The sequence below is a fragment of the Bombus bifarius genome, unplaced genomic scaffold (assembly GCF_011952205.1).
Source record: "Bombus bifarius isolate JDL3187 unplaced genomic scaffold, Bbif_JDL3187 scf7180000008008, whole genome shotgun sequence".
NCBI lineage: Eukaryota > Metazoa > Arthropoda > Insecta > Hymenoptera > Apidae > Bombus > Bombus bifarius.
The window spans coordinates 3,411,662-3,429,866 of NW_022884386.1; the positions used below are offsets into that span (position 1 = coordinate 3,411,662).

At 38.1% G+C, this 18,205-nt stretch overlaps 2 protein-coding genes and 1 long non-coding RNA gene across 4 annotated transcripts; 1 reads left to right on the forward strand and 2 right to left on the reverse strand.

Moving 5' to 3' along the window:
- Positions 1-3,209: 3,209 nt before the first annotated feature.
- On the reverse strand, positions 3,210-11,991 carry LOC117206692 (CD151 antigen). The gene is made up of 7 exons (XM_033446241.1): positions 11,673-11,991; positions 5,623-5,718; positions 5,345-5,539; positions 5,077-5,247; positions 4,852-4,944; positions 3,990-4,130; positions 3,210-3,708 (listed from the first exon to the last, which is right to left on the reverse strand). Exons 2-7 carry the CDS (start codon positions 5,698-5,700, stop codon positions 3,661-3,663), a joined length of 726 nt encoding a protein of 241 aa, XP_033302132.1. The 5' UTR covers positions 5,701-5,718; positions 11,673-11,991; the 3' UTR covers positions 3,210-3,660.
- A 1,223-nt stretch (positions 11,992-13,214) lies between these two features.
- Positions 13,215-13,973, reverse strand: LOC117206695. The gene is made up of 2 exons (XR_004487423.1): positions 13,830-13,973; positions 13,215-13,518 (listed from the first exon to the last, which is right to left on the reverse strand). It is a non-coding gene; the product is annotated as an uncharacterized LOC117206695 (long non-coding RNA).
- A 410-nt stretch (positions 13,974-14,383) lies between these two features.
- Positions 14,384-18,122, forward strand: LOC117206691 (tudor domain-containing protein 3). 2 transcript variants are annotated; one of them, XM_033446239.1, is made up of 11 exons: positions 14,384-14,739; positions 14,849-14,933; positions 15,016-15,215; positions 15,313-15,460; positions 15,519-15,752; positions 15,823-15,953; positions 16,031-16,276; positions 16,356-17,001; positions 17,089-17,202; positions 17,283-17,382; positions 17,454-18,122. In XM_033446239.1, the coding sequence occupies exons 1-11, from the start codon at positions 14,699-14,701 to the stop codon at positions 17,618-17,620; spliced, it is 2,112 nt and encodes a 703-aa protein (XP_033302130.1). In that variant the 5' UTR covers positions 14,384-14,698; the 3' UTR covers positions 17,621-18,122. The 2 variants fall into 2 exon arrangements, with proteins under 2 accessions (XP_033302130.1, XP_033302131.1); XM_033446240.1 differs by having other exon boundaries at positions 17,457-18,122.
- The last annotated feature ends 83 nt before the right edge of the window (positions 18,123-18,205 follow it).

Below are 18,205 nucleotides of genomic sequence, written 5' to 3' on the forward strand. Positions count from 1 at the left end.
TCTCACGATTCTATTTCAAGGAAAACGTTAAAAAATCCTTCCTTCTTTACTTTATCGATGCATCTTTGAGGCGGCTGACGTATAGAAGTTATCACTGGCAACTAAGAATTCCCTTTCGAGTCCGTACTCATAAAGATCTAATCAACCATATCGTCGAAGCAACTACTTGTAACAGTTCAAAAAGAATCTCTGAAGGTTGATCTGGAAATCCATGTACGACTGTACTTACTTTTTGGAACTTCGCAAACGTTACTTTACCCCTTGAAGAGGAACAGGAACAACTACCAGACAGTTACTCCCGTTGGAATTTTCGCAACGAAACAAATACGCAACATTAGCGTAGATCAGGAGACACAGCCGAATCATTTGTCTCGATTTCGATCGTTCCTCCAGTCGTGGACGATTTTCAATTGTCAGAGCGTGGGACGGCGCGCAAGAAACTCCAGAAAAGAATGGAGGGAAGTAGCCTGGTCTGTGTATACGTGGGTGCGCTGTTCACCGAGATCGGACCACGAGACGAGTAGTATTATCCCTCGGTAGTGTGTTGCGATTCATTCGTCATTGTCCGAGGACCCTTTGTGGCAACGCGCGAGAATGGCTCACGCCGTATGGGCTTATTCGGCGCAGGGAATGGTTAACAGCGTGTATCGTGCACGCACGCGTGCGTGGGATTGCGACACGCGTTTATACTTGCAGAGTTTAGTGCATCCAGAATGGCAAAATGGCGTGAAAACTTATCGTGTGCATGTGAGCCGCGATGAGCACGCTAATCTCGAGAGGCGAATAACACGAGGACGGAAAATCGCGGTGAAAGTCGAGCCTGAATTAGAAAAACGAACGGAAGAAAAAAAGGGAAACGAGCCGAAAACCTGACGGGGCGAGACTCCTTTCGGATTTTCAGCGCGATTAACCGCAGCGATTCTGCGGATTGCTCGAGTTGTTCGCGCAGTAATCGCGCGGCAAAAGTTTCAATCTACGGTTGAATATGTGAAAAAGGGTGGAACATATGAGAGTCTAGATAGGGTCTGGGTACTTTGTGGTTACGCTCGGTATTTCATCTGTTTGATTTTGGGGCGATGAGTCATGGGTTATGCTTCGCTACTATGATGATAAGAGGAATTCGCGAGATTTACGATATGTTTCTCTTCTCTCGTAAAACAGTGATCTGCTCTTGACCAATCAGTGCAACAGATTGGAAAGATCGATAGGTAGGAAGTAAGAGAGAAAAAACGTGGAGGATGGTTAAATGGAAAATTGTACGGCACGCACGGGTCGTTCGAACGCCTTGGGAATGGCAGCCAGTCACGCCTCGACGCAAAGACTCGCGTAGGGTGACGCACGCTAGGGTGAATAAACCGAAAGGGACGGAAGGACGTGACGAGTCGTACAACACCATGATACATACATACGTACGCGCAGTGGAAAATTACGAATGTATACATCGACCAGCATGGAAGGAATAATTAGAATCACGGTATGGAAGGTGCGGGACTAGACCCAGGAAAATTTCATCAAAACTCGACGATAGAGCAGTTGTGGAAATATCGCCTTACCATGACACAGGGATTTAAGCGACAGAAGAAATTTTCAACAGGATTGTACTCGACGTCTCTGGCTCACAGAATTTTTCCGTCGACTGTACACCTTGCCCTGGGGCCGTGGAAAATTTGGCAGAAACTGTTCTCCCTGCACATGTACCGCCGTGAATGTTTTAAAACGCTAAGGAACAATGTTTCTCCGTGCATTGTATCGCGAATCGAATAGAATTGTCGAAACATGCTCGAATACACGTATATATGAATCGTATAATTTTGATAGGTATCGCAAGAACTTTATCATAGACTGTACCATCGTTCGATAATTAAAAGGAAACTAAAAAGCAGGGCTGATAAAATGCGACGAAGGTTTATTTTGGCGAGACGCCTGGATTACGGGAACCCGTCGTGCTTTAATGCAAGGAGACTTGCTGCCTGACAATAAAGGGGTGAATAAGCTGTAGGCAAACATACAGTGGGAGGCAGCAGACACGCAGACTTTCAAATGCTAAACTTCGATTAGAACGTCGAGCAATCGTTCGATAAACCGTTTAGTTTACCATTTTCATTCTATTTTGCAATTCTACGTTGCGCGTCTACTAACTCTTTTTTCTCCCGGTTGTTCCGTTCGATAAGTTCGTTGAAATCAACTACGATGAATTCTTTAGGTAACGGAATGTAATTTGAATGATTGACAAATATCATAGGTTCTTCGAACGGAAAAGGTAGAAACGTTGAAGCAGTTCGAACAAAAATTTCTTGCCTCTGCTGTACCACCAATGACCGTCTGGAATATCGACGCGAAGGGTTGCCTCTATGCGACTCGGATTGGTCCACCGTGTCTTTGTACCGGTTGGAGATTCGCAAACGTGTACTGGTTGTTCCCAAAACAATAGCTATGTACGCTCTCTCATTACCGAAGATTGTAGCAACGTTACTCGACTTTTTTTCCTCTTTTCCAGTAAAACACGAACGGTTCCGAAGAAAAGACGAGCAATAAGGCATCCTGGTATCGATGCGCCTTTATTTCTCGCAAATAGATTGTTTTGTACCTTTAATAAGCGGCATTTTGCAACGCGCTTCTTCTTCTCATTAGCCCTCCTTATACATATACATGGTAGCGTCTAATCAGCTGCTGAAATTAATTTAATTTCTTTACAGTAGAGCAATTATTCAAGATATGAAGATAAACATTCTTAAAATTTCTTTTCTTAAACTTATGTAATTTCAAGGGCATTTCAAAGTTTCGTGGTAATTATTAAATTAGTTATTTTCATATTATTATAGCAGCATGACGCTCTTCGTTCAACGACTCTCAATCGACGTTTGAACTTCGAATATTTACTGCCTCTTGAAATTCGTTCTATCGTGAAAAGTTCGTGACAAATCCTTTACCCTTTGAACCATTCCGTGCCTGTCTGTTTTATCGTTGGATAGACAGGATATAGGGAATACGAAGGGGGTTGCCTGAATAGGATTTGCAACGAGGAAACGTTCTGACGCATGTACATTCCGTTAACCGAATTAAAGAACGCGATTGGATATCTCTGGCAAAATTTGACGAAATTCTTGTTATTCGAACGGAAGTATTCTCGTACAGTATCTCGTCAACCAATCGATTTATAAACCAGGAATGTCACCAAGATTCGCTTCGCGAGAATAACAATAGAATAATTGAAATTCAAATTGGTTTTAATGAACGTTTGTACACATTTTATATTTATTACGCGTGTAAGGAACGTAGTGCATTTTACCATACGAATTATATTTATAAAGTAGGCTATGTATAATATTAAACTTAGAATACTTGGCGTATCCTTAAAGATTACAAAAGAACAACCGTAAAACAAAGGTACATCGAGTATAATACTAAATGTAACAAAAGAAAAAAGAAATAAAGGAAAGAAAAAGGAAAGAAAAAACGGAAGAACGGTGAGAACTGTACATTGGAAAGATGCGCGTGAAGATGCATTTTGATTCTCGTACTTCAGCTTAGGTACACTCAATGACGATGACGTTGATTATGAATTCATGAGTCGCTCGAGGACGGCTGACATCCACTTCTTTCTCTTCGTTAGCTTGTCATGAAAAACGAAGTTGTCTTTTAAAGCACATCACTCTCTCGTCATTCTATCATCTTGAAGAGAATGCACGAGAATACCATGCCAAAGAACTGTAGGAAAGAGAAACATTAATAATAACGTTGGACATCGCGAAAAGAATCATATATCTGTGCATCGAAAGTTTCTCTAATGTTTTCTACACGTGTAATTCTCAAGCAATTTAATTAGAGACGCTTGACGTTGCGTTAATGTCAGAATTATCGCAACAGTCGAAAGTGAGTAAAAAGGAAAAGCTCGCGCATCGGCAATACCCGATGGAAACATATTTCTTAATGGATTCTGGCTGGTGTTGGAACCGATTAAAATGCAAATGAAACAGAGAAAGTCCTACCATCAGGCACGCGACTGCAATACCGGCGCCACCCATGATCGTCGCGTGCTTCTGCATGTAAATCTGCGTTCCATTGATGCAACCGACGAGATAGGCATTCGAAGGATTCACCGTGTCTGCTCCAGCGTTGCAGTTGAATCGCTGCAACAGAAGATCGATCGGGTCTCCATGAGAAACAATTCGGCTTGAGAAAGTCGATCGAACCGGGTGAAAGCGTGAGAGGCGATGCGGCGAACTCGGGTCGCGATTAACGGATTACCACAGGACGAATGCATTTCTGAACTGTAATCGATAGGTCGTAGCCGTTTCGAAATTCCGTTGAGAACTATCCGAATCGGGCTTTCCTAACCGAGGCCATCTCGAATTGCAAATGCTATGAACTGGAATTCCGAATCGTCAGGTTCTTATCGTTGGTCGGTACTATAGTAGATATCTACCGAATCGGCTGTTGGTATTTCTCGCTAATTTTCATGGTATAAATAAAAACCAGAAGTAAAAGCAAACTTTCTTTGCGTCCATTTCTATTTTCTCTTTAAATAACGAACAAGTACGTTGAAGTACGCATATCTAGAAGCAAATCTGAAGCGTAAAGACCGGTGTTTGTAAACCATTCGGTCATGAATTATGCAAGCAAATACAAATCGAAAGCAATCGCACTAAAACGCGAGAGAGATCCTCTTTTTCTTTCTCGGTTTTTAGAATATCATTGTATCTCATCAAGGTAATAACGCTAGACTGCATAGCGACTCGCGCGCCACGTGTTCCGCCCGCGAATCGCTAATCACTGCGATTACGTATGCACGAATTCGCTGACGGCTATTTCGTCTGCTAAGACGAGCTCGTTAAGAAAATTAATCTTTACCTGGCCAGGTTGAATCTCGCGACAGCAACTCTGCGGTACGTTGAGTCCCAGATTTCCCCAATCCCTCCAGCCATTTACTCCACAGCAATGGAGCTAAAAATCACAGGAACGGGGAAAAGAAAAAGAAACGTTATTCCAAGTCAGACGTAACATCTTGCACGATGCTCGAAATAATTATCCGCATGAAATTTGTTGCGCATCGAGTGTTTCTTTTTTCGCGCTTACCGTCGACTGCGTCGTGTCCCAGGCCTCTCTGACTACTTTGTGAGAATCGTAAGTTCTCATCGAACTCGACATTTCCCTCTCGAGTGTGTTCACAAGTTTTTCACGGAACACATACGCCAGCACTCCGCCAATTAACATGGTCACGAACAGAAGAAACACGATGATGAAGTACTGGAATAATTTTTTTATACGTTATATAATCTAATCGGTAGATTTCTTCTAAGATCGAAGACTGAGTCAGAGCGAAAAGAAAGACCACAAGATTTACCGTGAGAAGCATGCATTTTACTTCTCGGGATGCACCGATACAACCAAAGAACGATACTATAGCGACAACGATACCACCGGCCAGTAGAACGTAAATAGCGCCTGTTAGCAAATCGTTCCCTACTAGTTCACCTATCCATGATACTTTATCCAAGAGAGCCCACGTCGCTAATCCAGCTATCACCAGGCCACCGATCTGAAACATTGTTTATACGTTGTTACTTAAAATAGAAGACCATTAAATATCATTGTGTAGTTTACATATATTCTCATGCTTACGAAGATCACGAAGTTCACGAAGAACAAGGAATATTTCATACAGCGACCGCAGCTGTCCATTTCTGTTCCGTATCCCATTTCTCCTTATGTCTCGATCTACAAATGAGAAAAGTAAATATGAATGCAGGAAATGATGTCAAACCGTGAATGTTACGTTCTAAAGTAAATACAACGAGTCGTAGAGGTTGTAAATTGTAAACGTGAGTCATCGAAATTGTTTTCGATCGACTCACGCATGTTGCTCGAATGCGATTCGCCTGGAATGTAAACACGAATTTATTTAATTTATCGTCTGATTTATGACTAGACGAACGTTTTAAAATTACATTAATGCGAACTTCTTAGTCGATACTTAGAAAGCCTTGAGACGCTGTTTTGCAAGTGCAACGGTTGTTCCACATCCGTATAAGGATCAAACAATCGCGTAATCTTTGTCATTGTAATTCTTTAAGACGCGATCAGACATCGCCTCGACGGTTTAGTAATTGTTTCCGCGCTGATGTCACGGTATGCAGAAAACTCTTTCGTGATTTCATAAAGTTGGTGATTTTTTCTTCCCGTCGACCCACATTCTTACTAACAATTAATCGTGATTACGCCACCGTCTCGTCACCTTTAATTTGGAATCTCGATCGGCTTTCAAATCTCCTTGAATCTGAATCAGCGAGACAGAAAATTCTGGATTTCGCAGATCAATGATCGTACAGCATCCGGAAACGCGTTTGAAGCTGCGTCTGAATTTTCGAGTAACACGCAAATGGGACTGTTTTGGCGAAATCACTCGAGTCGATACGTCTGCGTTCCAAACACGTGTCCATCAAACGTTTATTACACGACCTCTGAACTTTGCTTATATATAGGCCGAGACATCAATGCATCGTGATTTCTCAGAAAAAGAGATATCAAGAACGCAACGATATTCACGTATCCTTCTGATTAAATTCTCGAATGGCCTTCAGGCGTAAGTTATTTGTTTCAACGGATTATGGCAAACTTACTCTATATCCTAATCGCAAATCTTAAACAAAAATGACGTAATCCAAAAGTTTCACAACCAACAACTTCAATTATGTAATACTGCCAGTCATAAGCATTAAGATACTTGTTAAACATTTTGTAACTTCTACGTACATGATTGAATTTGTAATTACTTGTGTGATCATGATAGTCTATCATTTTATAGGTCATACAAAATTTACTTCCTTGAACCACTAGCTCTTGAAATATCTCCTTAAATTGCGTATCATATTTCTCTTGATTCATGCCAGAACATTATTGAATAAATCAGCCAAGAATAATAATCTGTAGTTTACGATCTATAGATATATCGTATACCATGGTATCTCGACTGCCTAATAGCCTCGTGTATGGTAGACCGCGTAAATGCATTCTTAACAGCCAGACGCCTCGTGTTTTCAAGATCGTCATCGATGCGATGAGTAAAACCCTGCTCGATTGTTACGTGAATCATCACCGTGAATTATACACCATTGCTCGTAACTAACTCATGGATCTCTTTCGTGTAACGTAATGGATCACGATCGATCCGTTTTGCATGTCGTGATCATCGAGCCCTGCCGGTTATCCGTTCAGAAACACATCAACGTAGGTTTAAAAATACATAAAAAAAAAGCTCCGCTCCCCAGAGGCTTAAACCCAAAAACTGCATCATACAACGAAAAATGCAAAGCGCCGACACATAATACCTTTGCCTCGGTACCTTTGCCTAACATACCATTACAAAAATTCATGTTTATTGTGAATAATGTACTTAAAATCTGTATTTTCCGGGCTCAATAAACCCCTTTGTAAAAAAAAACATCAACGTAGGTCTTACACCATCGGTCGTTTTGCACCTGCTAAATACGAGGACGATAAACGACGACCTTCTGGTAGATGAGGGCGTACCGACGACTCCTCTTAAGGCCAACGGAACTAGGTCGTTTGGAACCGGTGGCGGTGGTTAATACGTTGTTATGTTTATCGTCGCACAAATGGTATTTACAAAGGTAGCTTGGTGCTATGCTACCTTGTATTGCGTATTGTTTGAAAGCGTATCAGGGATCTATTGTATTCGAGGTATGCAGTTCGGAGAATGGTGTGCCGCAGTACGTTACTCTTAAGCCGTTATAAACCGGATTTTTGCTCGTTTATGAAGTAAGAGAATTATAATTAGTTGGAGTTTTTTTCAACTTAACACTTTCACGATCGTTCGAATAATTTGAAATTTATTTAAGTAAATTTACAATTATCGTTTGCAATTAATAACGTAACGAAGCGATGTACATATTTTAATAAATTACACGTTCAGCGTTTTTTTAATGTGTGTATAATTAATATAGAGGCACGAAACGTGGAGTAGAGTCAGATAAATGAAAGCGAAAGTGTTGATACGATATGTAAGAAGAAAGTAGTACTAATTGCAATAAAAGGATTGCTTGAATCTACGCAAATATCCTTTAAATTATAAAGCGTTATAGAGGGATAGTTAAGATAGGATTAGTATTTTATTTCAAGCACGAATATCGTAGTCTGTAATATTCTCTTCTCTCTACGATTCTTATCGCGTCTTTTCAAACACGTGTAATATGGAGAAATCCTCGATCTGGAGGAATTGAAGTCTTAACTGATCACAGAGGTTATTCGGTTATCATCGCGCGTAATCTCGAACAATTTTCCTCAACGAATTTGACCTAAATAGGGGAAACTCGAGCTAGTTCAGGAACGGTGCGATAGGAAAAAGAACTACGTTATTTATACGTGGAACGATAGTTTCCTGACACGTCCGTACGCGCGAACATATCGATTTCCGCCTTGCAATTATACACATTAGCTTCCTTACACAATCCTTATCGGGAAAACCGTGCCGCTGTTATTTACAAAGCGTTCTACGGTCGCCATTCGACGCTTCTAGCGTTTCTTTTATTTTTCATTGCATCGATCTGCTATCTCCATCGTAACCAGGCATTTTATTATGAGCATCGTGAGCTTATGCGACTAGAATTTCTGGTTTCGGATGCTGATATTTAATCCATCGTATAAGCCACGATTCACTCGACTATTATACCGACGAAGACCAGTCGATCGGCAAACAACATTCGCTTTAGAATTCAATTCAAAAGATCGGCACGATAATAAAGAGATCCTCGGCAATAGTCCTCGATGGCGTCTCGGCTATTGTTCATCAAGGATAATAAAAGCGAACTTACACCTGGAGCATGGAAACCGCGTTATTTCACGTTTTCGTGTTGCGGATAAATTAAGGTCGTATATTTAATTGTCGTGTGTATGCTGTTCGTTACCCTTGATTTACTTAAACTTACATCATAATTAATGCACGTCTCCTGTCACGCAAAAAACAGGGAGGGGAGAAATAATTCTCTTACGTCATATCGCGTGTAAACCCGCCCCTTTATCGATAATCCTCGGTTATCGTGATCGAACATTTCAACTTTTTGATCGCCACCGATGTCACAAAACGCGACCCGTTCGTCCAAGGCTACTTAAAATTTTAACGTTCCAACCTTCTCGTTATCTCAACGATCCGTTTAAATCACGTCAAATTAAAACAGCATACTGAATTTACTTGAAATTGACGCAACGCCGTCTAATTCGCCGAACGATTAAAAAATCCCCTTAAACGCGTAAACGTTATGTAACGACGTAAGTGCAACGATATCGTACGCTGGACGGTCAACACCGGTTTTGCAACGTGCTGTAGTGGTAGTACTCTTGAGAGTAGGCTTGGTCACGCACCGACATACTGCCTCAAAGACACGTTATACGAGAGAGAAAGTGGCGTCTCCCCTCGCATTAAGTAATCCACGGCTACTGTAAAACGTAAAAATAATAGAGCAACTGAAGAGACGAATGACGTCATCGGGACATTTCTTCCTTCCTCGTCCTGGAGGGGTAATGGGCAACCGGTCATCAAGGCGGTACTAACTTAATTAGGGCGCTGTAGTTTCCTCTACGCGTCGTAATTGCGACCGTTCGAACGACTTAGACTCGTATCGATCACATTTCCGTCGAACTCTTGTCTCCCTCGGCATCCAGTAATAACGCGTTTTTTCCCTTTTTACGAACGACACGAGTTCCCCAAACGATTACGATCGTTTGAATTTAACCTGCGAACCAGGTCATCCCTTAACCAGGAGTATTTATAGTTTCGGTATTAAAAATTAACCCTCCGTGAGCAAACAAGCGGAATCTACCCTTAATCTTCTTCGAAGAGAATTATTACTTTTATCGGAAAAAGCATTAAACATTTGAGTCGGTGAATGATTGTGTAATATAGTAGAGATATTGATAAATATTGTAGAATATTTTTTAATTTCCTGACAGCGTAGAATATTAAAAAAATTGCCTACAAAGAACTAAGACAGACAAATTAATTTCAGTTAAAACAATTTTAGTTTTGGTAAGTTCTGTGATTTAGTTTTAATAGATGAAATTATTATGTGCCGAAAAGATTGATAAATTCTTTTCGGCTCAAGAACCGATTTAAATTTACGAACTGGCTTCACAGTGTAGTAATAACGATAGGTTAATTACTCGTAGTAACGATTAGAAAATCGTGAGTCGACTGTTTAAAAAGCACAACTGTGTAACATTCCAATTTCAACGTTCCTATGTTAAATGATCATCGTATGATTCATAAACGTAAGACGAAAACAAACTTGTTCGAATTGACATCATGCATATACTTGCGCCATTGACGCATAGGGCTGTCGAGTTTCTCGTCGTGAATCGTTTTCTCCAGAAGACATTAGAAATGATTTATGTGGAAAACGCAAGGCAACGATAAAACATATGCAGAACGGTGAAACGTTGAAGCGTTTCAATGAATTAGTTCGAAGGTTAAGTTAACGACGACAAAATTGTTAAAAATGCGTTTCTCGCGATCGAGCTCGTTCTTCGCAATGTCATGGGCTAGGAATTCCCAGTATTCGAATAAATTTCAGCTATTTGTTATGAAATTCTGATGTCAGTGTTCTGAAATTTCACGCATCTTTCATTTCGATTAACATCAAGTCGAGTGATATTAAAGAGCTTAAATACGGAATCGAACCGAATTTTAATCAAATACACACGAGAATGAGAAACATGGAAAAATATGTCACAATATGTCATATGACGTCTGACCTGGAAAGAAAGCGAGGGTCGATGGTTAGGAAACGAAAAGAGGAACGATCGAAGAAAAAGCCGAATGGAGGGTTCTCCTTTCGACCGGTCGAAAGTTACGTCGAAACCGAGGTCGCCAGGTTTTACACGGTCCGCGGAGTGTTGTACGATCGCCGAAACTCGCGCGAACATCGTGAGTGCGTCTACGATTATGCTGCCCGCTTTTTCCTTCTTTTGACTCGTAACGACGCATATAACAAACCTTCGCAACAACACGCTTCGTTACAATATGGATGCTGAGACGTTCTTGACCGCTACGATACGCCATTTATGATGATGCCTTTTAGCACTCGATGCGAATGCGTTACAGTTTTCAACGGTTGTTATCGTACGAATTTATAAAGAAACGTATCACGCGTGCGCCGCCGCAAGAACGCGTCGTTCACTACGATCGACCGTTCGAAATCGAAATTACTCGCGCGATATGACGAAACGCAATCGTAGCTCGAACCATCGCCACTTGCAACATCGCTGACCATCGTAACTTCATGAAATTTGTATCCATGGAGGCGCAAGTTAATCCGTGCATCATCGGTCGAATATGCTGAATCGAATGTATTTGAACTTCCTGACTAATTCACGATCGTCGAAATGGATCGTCGCCACGCTGTGCTTCTATCGGAGGAAAAAGCTGAGTTCTATAATTTCTGAATTTACGACGAACGATCGTACGGATAATGCGATTGAAATGGCAAAAAAATTTTATAACCAACAAACTGAGAACGATAATTGACGATTGAAAACTGATTGACACCATCGAGTATAATCTCTTCTCAGTAGGAATTCAAATTAAATACATATAATCAATATTAATTGATAACTAACATTGGTAAAGGTCATCGAGGAATATTATTATGTGTACTCACATGATTTTATGTTTACCGTATGTCAGCCTCTCTCTTTCGTCGTCACCGGTATTGGTAGCGACCGAAAGATAAACAATTTCTGAAGTCGATGAAACGTGACACCGTTTCACTAGCACGGTCGGATGTTATTTCAATAGCAGCGGAATGCAAAAATCACTTATTGTTAATCCCACGGTTTCGTTTAGTGATATAGCAACGACGAAGCGCTGCAGGGTGGAAAATTGTCGCTTTTAATTCAGGCACGAAGCTGCGGCTCGAGTATCTGTGTGGACACGCGCGATTTCAGACCGGGTCTGAGTGAAACTGAAATGGTAAAACCGACACGACTTCTTTCTCTCTCTCTCTCTCTCCCTCTCTGTTTTGCCCTCTCTCTTCCTCTCGTTTACCGTGTTGCTCAGTCTCCCCGATTATTTCCCTCTCTCTTTCATATTATTTCCCTCTCCGTTTCGTCTTCTTCTTACTCTCTCGCACGTTTCGTCCTGTTTCTGTTCTTCGTTAGTCGAATCTCCCTTTTCCACTACGAATGATCGTTTACCGTGTCCCCATCGTCGTACCTGTGCGTACCCGTGCAGCATAAGTCCTCGCCTCTACTTACGTATATGCTGCGTGTATCCATTGTTTGCGATCCAACGTGCGGAAAATTCACGCTTTGAAAGAGAGAGGGGCAGAGGCAGAGCTACCGAAAGTGGAGTACGAGGTGCGCGTACGGCCGCGTCTTCGACCATAGCGTGTCAGATATATGCAACAAGGCAACGAGATACATCTCGTATTCTTGCATAGCGTCGCATGCTAATTATATATGTAGTTAGGTAAAGTACAAGTACAAATTGTATCGTTTGTTATAGGCTGTGTCTATAGATATAATGTAGGTCTAATTTATTTCCACTTGCTCGATAATCATCCGTGTATTGTCGTCCTCCCTGGGTTTGATATGACTGACGAATGAAAACGACACAACGGGTGTACGTCACGCGATCGAACGACGTAATGTATTGTACTTGATCGAATCCTTACGATCATTCGGTGTAAGTACACGTGATTAAGAAATATTCTCATTAATAAACTGCTGCGTATGGAACTCCTGGATAGTATTATGATTCTTTGATATGTGGAATTGTAAATGATTGTTTGTGTCTGTTATCATGATATAGTAGGATACATGATGTGAAGAGCACGTACGTAAATATGATGTGTATATATATGTATACATGCATACAAACTATTTTGCTCTTAAGAATTCCATGAAATATACGAAACGACAGATAACGTTCTATGTTTGTACTCCTAAGTAATGCCAATAATTCAGTCGATGCGTTACCCAAGTTATAAATGGTAGTTTCGCGAAAAGATGTAATGATGTTATTTATATTCGATCTAACAAGCCTTTAACATCTTAATTATTTTTCATTTAGGAGATCTGATCCAGTAGTATATAGTTAATTTCTCTCACTCCTATAATATATAAATGTAGAATTAAACGACTAGTTTTAAATTCATGTATTTTTTAAAGCAATAATTGTATTTTCGATATATCTCGATGAATCTAGATAAAGAACAACGAAAATAGAACGTTTATTTCTATTCGATAAGCATTTATACAATTCTTATGGGTAATCTATGACAATCATGGAGTTGTGTACACTCGGTTCGTGTTGGTGCATTGGTAATATGAGTGGGTCATATTCTTAATCGTGCTTATACCGTTCCGTCATCTCCGAAGTTAGTTCCTGTCTGATCTAATTTCATCGTTTGTTCAAACAAGACTCCACCCGAGTAATAATCATCAGCTCAAATTGATGTCTTTCTTATTCTTCGCCACCGTGAGGTCTGTTGGTAGTAGTGGTCTCTGTAAAATTTATCGATCGTAATTGATCGTAATTGATTTACGAATTGTGTGAAACATTCTGCGTGGTCTTACTTGAGGTCACATATATTTCGGATCTTATTTTGAATTTTATTTAAGCTTACACAATGGTTATAAGAAAAAAATTATAATTCAATAGATTAATAAACAGTTTATCAAGTTATTTAATGGTTAATGATATTGTACTGTCTTATTTAATATTTTTATAAAAGCTAATGATGGAATTTTAATATTTCGATATCGCCGATGATCCGTGGAATTTCAAATATGTATTCAAAAAATGTTACACTTACTTTTCCCCAACACTCGATTTTAGAACTTAGCGTGTGCGACGTGTATTCATGACACATTTTCCGCGCGTGTGTGTTCAAGCATGATTTTCAAATAACGATGCGTTACATTCAATTAGTCTACTTATCTACTTGAGCTCTTTTGCGCGATTTCTTCTAAAATCTGCGTGAGATTACGTTTCACTCTAATTCTGTTTCAAGTATAATTACTTTGTAACTATATATCGTTACATAACCTACTACATATTACATTTGGAAAAAATTTTAAATCTATATGTACTTACATTATAAAAATAACATTACTTAAAAAATTTTTAGATAAATATAAAAATTAATGTTACATTCGTTTATAATCTGTAAATGACATGTAAATAAATGGTCATTTAAGACTTCATATATGTATTAAAGGTTTAAAAATCCAATAAAATGTCACATGAAATGCCAAAAATATCATTTATTGCTAGACAATAATACCTGTAGTAGCATCATGTTCAAATAACGAACGATGTATCGATACTGAACTATTGCAACACAGTACCGATATATCGATCTTAAAATCACAGTACAATAAATGTTCAAGATGGTGGCGAAGAATTCGAGGTTTAATAGGCGCGGTTCCTTTTGTTCGTTATTTGGACAAGCAAAGTGGTATTATTACATATAATAAACGATTCCGTATATTTATAAAAGTAGCTGATTTCAATATCGGAATTGTTTGTACTTCGACGATTTGTTCTATATTGGTTTAAACGTCAGCTGACACATGTTTATGTACAAGTCGAATGTACGCATGTAACGTATATAAAATTTCACCTGAGAAAGTCGCCGAATCAAAACGGTCGTTCCATTGAAAAACCTGGCTAGAGAGCGAAATGACGGTGCAAACTATGGAAAAGTTGAAAGATAAGGGGTGGTACGTATAAAAAGTGACGTATTTCGTCGTTTGTGAACGTCGGTGTTTAAAAACACGAATAAATTTTTATAAATTTGAATGTACAGATATATATAAATGTTTGGATTAGGTACATTACAGATCACGGGTACAATACTGCAAGAGATTCTGATAGTGTTACTGATATACAAAAAATTATCAAGCGATTATTAGATGTAAGAACAACTCCTTATATAACTTTCTCCTAAAAACAAATAATTATTTGCATGTTTTAAATCTTTTTTATGTATTGTATAGCTTGATTTAAGAGAGATTGGTAGTGGTCAAGGAGATATAGTTCAGGGTAATATCGTATTACAAATACAAAAAGTACGTAATGTAGCTGCTCCTAAAAGCAATGAAGAATCTCGAGCAGCTCCACGCTTGTTAAAATTCTTTTTGACCGATGGTAAAAATAATTTTCAAGCTATAGAAGTTGAACATATTTCATTTTTAAGGTATAAAACCATTGCTTGATTAATTATATCTATAAATAATAATTGTCTTTTTATAATTTATATGAGAAAATTGATGTGATGAAATTAATTATTGCAGTTTAAATACACCTCCCGGTACAAAGATACTAATTGGTTGTGGGAATGTAACAATGTCCCATGGAATTATTTTGCTAAGGCCATCGAACATAGCACAAGTACTTGGGGGAAAAGTAACAAATCTTGTAGAAAAATGGGAACTGAACAAAGTATGTCGTATCATTCAATTCTAATATACATGAAACTAAGAAATATATTTTGTAACAGAAATTAGCACTACATACGAGAATGAGATCTACGGAAGAAGGTGGTCCACCACCATGGATACCATTTGGGAAAAAAATTATAAAAGTTTCTGAACATGACAAAAACTTTAAAGCTTTAGCAGAAAAAGAAAAGTCTAGTAAAGAGAATACAGAGTTTGAAGCTCAACGTAAAGATGCTATAGCAGAAGCTGCTAAACAAGGCAGCAAGAAAATTTTTGGTGGAGGAAATAAGCAGGTAATTTCTATGAAGTATCCATAATATAAATATTTAAAACAATTTTTACTCTCGTGTAATTGTTTTATAGCTTCTAGATCACAGTGTACAAAGAATCATAGATCAAGGCTTTTCTATAGAACAAGCAGAATATGCCTTAAAAGTTAATCGAAATAACGTTGATAAAGCTTTGAAAAGTTTGCAAAAAACAGATAAACACAAGTATATCTATTTTCTTTTATTTTAAAATATTAGTTTTTACGACTTTCTGACTATCAATCCTGTTTCAATTATTTTAGTACGTTTAAAGAGCCACGAGAATCGCGTGAACCACGAAATAAACGATTCGATAAAAAGGTAGAAGAAGGTAAACCAAGTAGTGGAAAAATATCTCTTTTTGATTTTCTGGAAGATAAATTACCTTTACAATCTGAATCTACGGAACCAACCAATCCACCTCAGAATAGTTATACTCAACATACGGAAAACAATTATGACAAAATTGAACTTAAAAATAATGAATCACAAAGTGGAAAAGGTGGAAGGTATGCTTTATCATGGGTAAAATTTTTACAATAGTATAAATTATAAGCATATTCGTTGATAAAGGTCTTCTTTATGTAGATCTCAAAAAGGAAGTCGTGAGTATCAAGTTCCTCCAAGGCATCTAGAGGAAAATAAGGGTAGCAAAAAATCAAACTTTAATAGTCCTACTACTCAATATTTGCAATATAATGGCGGAAATCATTCGCAACAAAATAAACCACCAAGATTTCAACGAAATCAGGATAATCATAGTTATTCTCAACAAGATAATTTACATAAAACGTATCAGAAACCTCAGTTAAATGATTCTCGAAATTCTAATGTACAAATACGTACAGATGGGGCAAACGTTATGAATAGTAATAATTATTATAAAGCTCCGCAAGACCAACAAGGCAAACATTTTGGTGCTGGCAGGAGTTATAATCACTATGAGACCGATACCAGAAATAAACAATCTTATGATTCTTATGCCAGGCATAATCGAGCACAAGAAGATGGAACACATAGAGCTTATCCTGCAAATACAACTGATAAAAATTACAAAAATCAACTGAATAGATTTCAACCAAATGAGTCTTCTGGTGGCAAGGGGATTGTAGAATCCAATAGCCAAAGGAGACAAAGCCAATACAATCAAAATACCAATGTTCCTTCTGTTGGAAGTACCTGGGTTTGGCGCGTAGGTGATAAATGTCTTGCTAAATACTGGGAAGATAATAGGGTAAGATAATATAATTATTTATACATTAAAAGCTTATACTACTAGTAGTACTTACATTTAATTTCATTTAATGTTTTCAAAATATAGTATTATAACGCAAAAGTAACTGGGGTATCAGATAGGACATGCGTTGTTCAATTCAAAGGGTTTGAAAATTATGAAGAAGTGCTTCAAGTGGATTGCTTACCTATAACAGATGATGTATGCAAAATATATGTAATACTTAAACATGTGTCTTCAATACCGTATATAAATAACAAATGTCTTGTATTTACTTGTAGAATCAAGCTGTTCAAGATTATGTTATGGATCAAAAACAATCGGATCAAAGATTCAGTAATAGGCAGCTGCGATACGACCAAGCTCAAAATCACATAACTGGTAAATTTATAATTTGTTTACGATGATTATTTATATTTAAGGCACATAAAGGTATATAAAAGTTTCTATAGCAGGTATGGAATTTCGAAGAGGTGGAAGTGGTGTTGTTCCTGCAAGTAAAGCTGCTTACAACAAAAAACGTAATCAGCAAAGAAGCACGCAGCCCATTTATCAACCACCGGCGCAACGATGTCAGAATTCTATGCCTATGAATACTCAAAATAATTCTTTACTTTAATGTATTGTCAGTCTTTTTTTCGTAAAAGTACTAAACATCGCTGAATTAATTGTAGTTATGTTATTTTTAAAGACTGACCTCATGAAAACGAATAGTCCATACTTGTCATGTATGGTAGTTTAAATCATAGGTCAATCAATTAAAACGCGATGTAAACGAATCCTGTGCCACAAATAATTCATAAATGAAAGATGTAATAAGTGTACAATTATAGTATGAATTATTTCCTTACACAGTGAAAGTGAAACTAATAATTAAAAATGTAAATCTAAGGTATTTATTATAAGAACTAAACATCAAAATATTTATATTGTAGAATAATCATATGATAATATCGAAAGATCGTGCAGCATTTCAATATTTCGTCCAATTTCGCTAAAACACTAATCAATCCGCATAATGTAAAAATTGTGCTGTATATTATTTGTAATTAATTTGTAATTATAGTTATTTAGAATGAATTATAGTTACGGAAATTGAAAACACGTTTAAATTCACAACAGATTTGAATATTTTTATTACTGACCTATCTTTAATTCATTATAAATTAATCATTTTATGAACATTTCGAATAATAATTAAGAA

Coding starts and splice junctions, on each gene's coding strand:
- LOC117206692 (XM_033446241.1), bottom strand. CDS start 5,700: ATGGGATACGGAACAGAAATGGACAGCTGCGGTCGCTGTATGAAATAT. Junction 4,945..5,076: donor GGGACACGACGCAGTCGACG/GTAAGCGCGAAA, acceptor TGTGATTTTTAG/CTCCATTGCTGTGGAGTAAA. Junction 3,709..3,989: donor TTGCAGTCGCGTGCCTGATG/GTAGGACTTTCT, acceptor TCTTTCCTACAG/TTCTTTGGCATGGTATTCTC.
- LOC117206691 (XM_033446239.1), top strand. CDS start 14,699: ATGACGGTGCAAACTATGGAAAAGTTGAAAGATAAGGGGTG. Junction 15,954..16,030: donor CAAAAAACAGATAAACACAA/GTATATCTATTT, acceptor CAATTATTTTAG/TACGTTTAAAGAGCCACGAG. Junction 17,383..17,453: donor AGCTCAAAATCACATAACTG/GTAAATTTATAA, acceptor AAGTTTCTATAG/CAGGTATGGAATTTCGAAGA.